The 7,968-nt window shown below is 55.4% G+C and overlaps 1 protein-coding gene across 1 annotated transcript; it reads left to right on the plus strand.

The window, feature by feature from the left end:
• The first annotated feature begins 765 nt into the window (after positions 1 to 765).
• LOC133358709 (myeloid-associated differentiation marker homolog) lies at positions 766 to 7,612 on the plus strand. Its single transcript, XM_061577148.1, has 2 exons — positions 766 to 1,504; positions 2,219 to 7,612. Exons 1-2 carry the CDS (start codon positions 1,025 to 1,027, stop codon positions 2,648 to 2,650), a joined length of 912 nt encoding a protein of 303 aa, XP_061433132.1. The 5' UTR covers positions 766 to 1,024; the 3' UTR covers positions 2,651 to 7,612.
• The last annotated feature ends 356 nt before the right edge of the window (positions 7,613 to 7,968 follow it).

Consider the following 7,968-nt stretch of genomic DNA (forward strand, 5'->3'; position numbering starts at 1 on the left):
CCCTAGATCGACTCGGCCTCAAATGAGTACCTGGTGCCGAGTGTAACCGTTGCCACCGTGGGGGCGAAGTTGGCCTTCTTAACAGGTCCTCGCTAACAAGGCTACGGTGGTAAACAAGGTGGTAAACAAGGCTATGTGGTAAACAAGGCTACGGTGGTAAACAAAGCTACGGTGGTAAACAAGGCTGCTTACATGGCTGATCTTTGTCTCTTTGTAATGCAATCGTGGAGTGGGGGTGGGTGCGTGAGTGCATTCGCCTGTTAATCTGTTTATTGAGGGGCCGTGCGTGTGCTGTGTGTGTGCGCGCGTGTGTGTGTGTGTGCGCGCGTGTGTGTGTGCGCGTGTGTGTGTGTGGCTTGTGCGTGTGTGTGCTAGGTGTGCTGTGTGTGTGTGCTAGGTGTGCTGTGTGTGTGTGCTAGGTGTGCTGTGTGTGTGTGCTGTGCTGTGTGTGTGCTATGTGTGTGTGTGCTGTGTGTGTGTGCACGTGTGTGCGCGTGTGTGTGTGCGCGTGTGTGTGTGCGCGTGTGTGTGCGCGTGTGTGTGTGTGTGGCTTGTGCGTGTGTGTGCTGGGTGTGCTGTGTGTGTGTGCTGTGCTGTGTGTGTGTGTGTGCGCGTGTGTGTGTGTGGCTTGTGCGTGTGTGTGTGCTGTGTGTGTGTGTGCGTGCGCGTGTGCTGTGTGTGTGTGCGCTGTCCGTGGGGGTGGGGAGGAGAAGTGGAAGTGAGTGGGTGTCTGCGGGGGCGGTGGCTGCGAGTTGCGGCTGAGTCTGCGCGCGCATTTTTTTCCCTCCACTGCCCTCGCAACACAGGAAGGGTGCGGTCGTGTTCGGCGCTGGTTACTCGGACCACGGACACACACGGCCCACGCGCCCGCGAGTGATCTCCGACTCCCACAATCCCCCGCGTCCTCGCACGCCGCGAAGAGGCAAAGCAGGTCGCGTACACGCACGGCAGGGGCCCCACCTGCTGCCGAGAGCAACAGCTTCCGTTCGACAACTTCAACGGGAGCGGCGGGCAAGCGGCGACCATGCCTCCGGCCGCCGTGGTCTTCAACTCGCAGGCGGTGACGTCCCGCCTGGGCGTCGTGCGCGTGCTCCAGGTCGCCTTCACCTGCGTCGCATTCAGCCTCGTGGCGCACAGCGGAGGCAAGGCGCACTCGTACGGCGACTTCTGCATGTTCGCCTGGTGCGCTTGCTTCGCCTGCTCGCTCCTCATGCTCCTCCTCGAGCTGCTGGGCCAGCGAGGCTGCGCGCAGATCTCCTGGCAGAACCTGACGGTCACGTACGCCATGCTGGCCGCGCTGCTGCTGCTGTCCGCCTCCGTGCTGCATCCCGTCTACCGGCTGCGCGAGATCTCGTGCAGCAACTGCGAGCAGCGCACCTTCACCATCGTGGCGACCGTCTTCTCGTGCCTCGCCTTCCTCGCCTACGCCGCAGAGGTGGCGCTGACGCGGGCACGGCCCGGGGAGGTCACCGGCTACATGGCCAGCGTGCCCGGCTTGCTCAAGGTGCCCCCCGGCGGAAACGCCACACGCACGCAGGGTAGAATTGCGCCGAATTGCTTGTCTGGGTCGCTGTGTAGAGTTGGGACTGCTTGAGGTACACACACGGCCACACAGACCCGATAGGTAGATGGAAAAAAGATACCACAGCAGATGGAAATGAGGGACTCGTTCTAATAGCTGGCTTTAAAATCGTAAAACTAGATTCAAGACCTGGGCTTAAAATTCTAGATGTCGATTTAAAACGTGGGTTTAGATGGCGGCAGATATGAACCCATACTTTTTTCAGGCTCGCAAGTTTCATAAGATGCATAAAACCCGGGGGTTTTAAGGCACATCAGATTGATTTTAATCCTGGGTTCATGAAGCCAGAATTAAAATCTGGGTTTATAAAGCCTTACATGAATGTACATTTTGGCCTTATAATACCAGGCAGCAAAATAAAACCTCAATTCATGGGGCATAATTCAATCTTGGAACTTTTAAGGGTGATGTATATTAAACCTGGGTGAGGCCACAGCCAACATTTAAAACCTGGGTTCAAAAGATGTCAACGTTGGTTGTATGAGGCCAGCATATTTGAATCCTAGGCTAATAAAGCCTTTTACAAATTAAAAACCTGGGTTCATAAGACAAAGATAAGTTAAAACCATTGTGTTTTTTTGTTCTCCCTCCGCTAAATCGCACACGTGCGTGTGTCCACACGTTTCGCGCCCCCAGGTGCTGGAGGCGTTCGTGGCGTGCCTCATCTTCGTGGTGCTGGCAGATCGTCCGGGGCTGTACTCGCGCTACCCGGCGCTGCAGTGGTGCCTGGCCGTGTACTGCGTCTGCTTCGTGCTGGTGGCGGTCATCATCCTGCTCACCGTGTGCCAGAGCACGGGCCGACTCTGCCTGCCCTTCGACCGCTTCCTGGCCCTGTGCGGCCTAGTGGCCGTGCTTGCCTACGTGACGGCCGCGGTGCTGTGGCCCGTCTACTGCTTCTCCGACAAGTACGGCGAACCCCGGCGCTCCTCGTCCTATTGCCGCGACGTCGGCAGCTGCGACTGGGACATGCAGCTGGCCGTCACCGTGTTCACCTACATCAACCTGCTGGCCTACGTGGCCGACATGGTGTACTCGAGCCGCCTGGTCATCATCAGCCGCACGCTGTAGCGTCTCGGCGGGCCGCGGGACGGGCCGGGCCCATGGGGACTGGCTGCTTTCCGTGTCACGTGATGCTTGTAGAGATCCGCTAGCTATAGGGGTGAGCGTTCACTCGCTTGGAAATCTGTTGGTGAATGGTTACCCCGATGACTAACGGATCTCCATGACGGTCAGTGGTCGCCCCGTTAACTCGGCGGCGGTGACGGGGGGGGGTGACGGATGCCCGTCGTGTATTTTTGTGTGCGAGGTCTGGATGCCTAGAGATTGTTTTAACGTGTGGTGAGGGCGGCGCACACAACGCCTTGACTTGTGTGTTACCACTGCCTCCCCACCCGCACAGTCGCTAGAGATCTCTCTCTCTCTCTCTCCTCAGTTGTGCTGTAGCAGGTCTTCACGTCAGTCTCCTGTGTAAAGTCTGTCTCGGTTAATTTTGGGGAGCGGGAGTCGGGTTAAAATGAAGAGGCTAAGCTCGTCAAGCAAACTGCGCTTGGCAGCGTAAGAAACGGCATTCGGTTGGCTTCACCGGTTTGCCACTGGCAAACCTCTCTGTTTCATGATTGGCTGTCAAAATATCCAGAAACTCTAGGGTTGGAGAAAAGCGTCACTTTGGTGAGATATTTCCTGACCCACCATTAGAATGCAACAAGACAAAGACAAAGCTTTCCCCCCGTATAGCCTCGAGACTTTTGGGGCAAGTGCTGCTAGCGAGCAGCACCTATGAAGGCCGGCACAGCACACGAGGGGGTGGGTGGCCAGCACCACGCCCAGCCGCCTTTGTCTCGCTAGTGGAATTTTTTTAAAGCACCCCGGGACTCATTTGAAGCTGAGTCGACCTAGGGGAGGCCCCAGGACCGGTTCGGATAATCTTCACTGGTGTTGGCCGTGAGCGGGATTCGAACTCGGGTCGCCGGGTTCATAGAGCAGTGTGCTTCCCCCTACTGATCCCAACAATACACACACACGCCATACAGTGCGTGTATTGCGGGTGTGAGAATTGATTTCAATCGGTGCGTAGTTTAAGCAAGCCCAGGGCCACAGCTATAAAAGAAAATACAGTTATAGAGGCCGGCTTAACAGATATCTATGCCAGTGTAAAATGGTCACTTAAGCCATAATTATTAACGCTTGGTGAATTTTTTACGACATCGTTATGACATTCTACTGCCACGGTCGTGTTGCGGGTTCACAGACTGTATTTGCAATCCAGAAGGTCGCAGGTTTCGACTCCCCCTCTCCCGGCACGACCGCTGAAACGACGGAGCAAGTTCCTCGAATCTGCAAACCCGCCGCCGCCACATCCCTGTTCCACCCATCAACATAAAATTGGCGCGCCACCACAGTTGAGTAAACGCAACTGTGGCTGTCGCCTGATGTTGTGACTGCTGGCGAAACGTCGTACCCGAATTGTAAGTGTGTGTTTACTCTCCAACACACACCGGTGGTGCTGTGCTCGTGACGAATTGGCACGTTTAGTTTGCGTGACACAAACCCTTACTAGTTGGCAGCGTAGGGTGGTGGCGGGTTTAACGAAACGTTTATATATTTACTTGATCTGACCCCAAAACAACGACCTGTATTATGGACCCTAACTGCACTCGGCTATTTACACACACCGTGCCTCCCAACAGCAGCAGCAGCAACATCAATTACTGCGAATAAAGCAAAACTTCATATCAAACGTGGCATCTCTGAAGCCACTTGGGTGGCGGGAGGGGGGGGAGTTGGAGTGTTGGTGGGTCAGTGGGGATGCTCGCTCATCCGCTCGCCCACCATCTCTCCCACTTGGGCTCGTTATGATATTTTTTTTGTCTTCTATTCACAAAAACAACCTCTTATGGATAAACTCGTCACTTACCGAGGCTCCCACAAGGCCGTGCGGGTGGGCGTGTTGTGCGGTTTGGTGCCCGCTATCGTAAGAGGGCGGTGGTCGTGTGGCTACAGTTCGGGGCGGCGAGCAACGACGTCTTTGAAGTCAACGGCGCTGCTGCTGCTGTTGCTGCTACGCCTCTCTGAATCAAAAATTTACACGGAAACCGCGTACGTTTTTCCGAGCTTCGGCGATGAACGGGACAACGACCCTGCAGCTTGCAGAGGTCTCGGAATGCGAAAGGGTTACATTTACTCACCCGCTGAATCACTCTTGCCAAAGAAGTTTTCTTTTCGCTGTCTTTTTTTCCGTGCTTTTTTTTTACTACCATTTTGTCAAAAAATGTTTGTACTCGCTCCTGTTGATGCACTGGAAGAAGTAGTTAGTTGTAGTCTTGAACCATCCGAGCAGACCTGCGCCCGCCGCTGCTTGTCGCCGTCGCACCGTTGTGCAGTCAGCAGGTTTGCTCGTGCAAGTGAGCGGCAGTAGTTTACTCCAGCACAAAGTATTGGGAGCAACGGACAACAACAGAATCTCCCTCTCGCCCGAAAAGTAAAATTATAAAGGATGAATTTTATCCATCGACCGGTCCGGTCTTCCGGAACCAACGCTTTTCGTCTTCTTGTAATTGTTCCCAGTTTTATTCCAATCGCGCTCTCTCTCGGCCACGTACGGGATGTTGAACTTCTTTCGTGCCGTACGTAGCCGACCCTGCTCATCGGAGGTACGGGGGAAGGACAAGAAACTCTGGGTCGCTGTGCGAGTCTGTGTGTGTGTTAAAACTTGTTTGGCATCGTACGTAGCCGACCATCAAACTAAACACAAAAAGCAGTTCTAGAGAAATGAGACTGTCAATCTGGATGATGATTTAAAAGTGTGCGTAGCTCCCGTGGTTTCCTAATATCGGAAGGGAAGAGCGTTCCAGACGGCCGCGGAAGCGCATCTGAAAGCGCCGCGCGACGATGCGGTGACCACCGCCTTTGTTCGATGTCCATCCAACCCTGCGTGCCGTGAGGAGGAGTGGAGTTCAGTCCACGTGATGGCTGCCATCACAAGGACTCGAGCCCAGGTACTCGGTGAGTCTCGGCTCGACTCTCTTGACCCCTGACCCACACAACCGCCTTTTAAACGTGTATCTTATACGAGGAGACCGAATGATCACGTCTGCTTAGATACGTTTTCTCGCAGCGCATCACTTAGTTTCGCAGGATATTCGAAAGCTGCTGCTCGCTCACTCTCCCCGATGCTTTTTCGGGTTGCACCGCTGCGGGGAGCTGCTTTGGGGATTTATTTATCGAAATGAGGCTCCCCCTGGCACGTGCAGAGAAACGTCAAGGACACGAGGCCAGACAAGCGCGCCGTTTACAGCCAGAAAATAAATGGCCCGCGGTGTTTTCGGGTGAAGTTCAGGGAAGGTCTAAGTCACAGTCGTTGCCTTTAAAACACTGGATCACAGCCGTGGGCAACCAAGAACAAACCAAAAACAACGAATGTGGGACTCCACAACAACAACAACCGCCACTAAGTGGCGGTGACGTCACCATACCCGTACCCGGCCGCACCAGGGTCGCAAACGGGTACCCGTACCCTACCCGATCGGGTACCCTACCCGTACCCGGCCGGGAACGGGTAGGGTACCCGATTGCGACCTCTGGGATGAAGCCATGTTGCAGGCGTGGGTGGGTTGATTCTAGGAACTTGAATTGTGAGAAGAGACAAGATATTGGGAAATGAGTGACAAATAGTTACTCACCAGTGACTCACGGCCTACCCGTACCCGTACCTGGCCGCACTAGGGTCGCAGCCGGGTATCGGGTAGGGTACGGGTATCGGGTACCCGGTTGTGACCTCGAGTCTCCTGACGGTGAAACGTCGAGGAACAAAAGGCGGGGGTGGTGCGGGAGAGCCGTCCTCCGTTCTTGCGATGTGGCCGCGCGGGCGGGACAACGTCTTGAACGGGATGATGTCATCGACGGGGGGATAAGACCGATCCTCGACGAGACTTGGGTATCACGATCATCGCGGTCATCGCAGTCATCGCGGTCATCGCGATCATTACCATCGGGCTCCAAGAGGCTCGCGGACGACGCCCGCGTGCGTACGGAAGGGGCCGCGCATCCTGTTTGGAGCCTCGACTTGCAGGAGAATCCCAAGTCTCGTCGCATGACTGACGGACTGACGTGGCCCGGCATCATTTGACACGTGGGAGCTTTGACCGACAAGAGGGCAGGCTCGAGAGGGCTGGGGTCACGTGCACTGGGAACTGGGACACCCGGCAATCAGCTTGGCAGTCCACGTCGTTCCGTTTGTCTGACCGGAATAGCGTAGAGGTTGTGTACGTTGCGAGAATCGCGTTTCGTGTTCATGGTCCGTGCATCTGTAAAGGACATCGAAGACGATCACGTGATACAGATCGGCCTATTACCCGCTCGGTAATTGCTCTTCTAGGGCGATCCTGATTTGATTCTGGCGGAACAGCCACTGACGATTGATGGTCTGGCCAGCTAAGCGTGGGTTTGGCTTGGGGATGATTCAAATGGGATTTGTTTTCGTGGAGGGAGTTGTTGGTTTGTGTTGCGATAGAGGATAGAAGGTTCTGGAGCGGTCGGTGGGGATAGCCCCTGCCTGGAGACTGCCGATGGTGTAAGCGCCAGAGGTCGCAAACGGGTTTTGATTCCTTACCTGTACCCGTACCCGGCCGCACCAGGGTCGCAAACGGCTACCCGTACGCTACCGGTACCCTACCCGAAATGAGTGACAAACGGTTACTCACCGGTGACTCACGGCCTACCCGTACCCGGCCGGGTACGGGTAGCCGGGTATCGTGTAGGGTACGGGTATCGGGTACCCGGTTGTGACCTCTGGTAAGCGCCTCGAAGTCCTGCGAATGAAGGCGACGTTTAGGGAACGGCACGTGTGCTGGGCTCTTCCACACACACACCGCGGAGCGGCTGAAAAGGCCCACCCACACTGGTCCAAATACATTTTTAAAACAACTGACTGTGAATTCAAAGCCGTCGGGTGTCTGTGGTTGTTGTTGTTGTTGATGTAGCGTAACGACGCATGACGTTGCTGGATGTTTCAATAAACATTTCTGTTTACGACACAGATCTTCTCTCCGGGAAATGTCTCGTTGCGGAGTGTCCTCCGTGTGGACACTGCACTGGATATCTGAGAGGCAAAGGAGCTGCCCTGCATTTGCTCACTCGCGTCATTGCTGGTGGAAGGGCAACCACTTCTCGAGGTGGGCTCTAAGAGAACCCCCCCCCCCCCCTCTCGATGTTGGCCTACTCTTCCACACCGATGCGGCTGGCATCCTGCAACAAACATTCCTGCGGAGGGAGCTGGTAGGAACGTTGGGTTGCTCGGTCAATGGCCAGGGTCAACGGCGGCGTGGTGTATTCCGCAAATATGCCCGACTGAGGGCGGGCACAAGCCGGCGTGAGTAGGTTAAACGTTG

The sequence above is a fragment of the Lethenteron reissneri genome, chromosome 63 (assembly GCF_015708825.2).
Source record: "Lethenteron reissneri isolate LAM-NWPU_2019-01 chromosome 63, ASM1570882v1, whole genome shotgun sequence".
NCBI lineage: Eukaryota > Metazoa > Chordata > Hyperoartia > Petromyzontiformes > Petromyzontidae > Lethenteron > Lethenteron reissneri.

Bases quoted from the DNA above. Each gene is read 5' to 3' on its own strand.
- LOC133358709 (XM_061577148.1), top strand. From the start codon at position 1,025: ATGCCTCCGGCCGCCGTGGTCTTCAACTCGCAGGCGGTGACGTCCCGC. The intron at 1,505-2,218 runs GTGCCCCCCGGC...TCGCGCCCCCAG, and splicing joins GCGTGCCCGGCTTGCTCAAG to GTGCTGGAGGCGTTCGTGGC.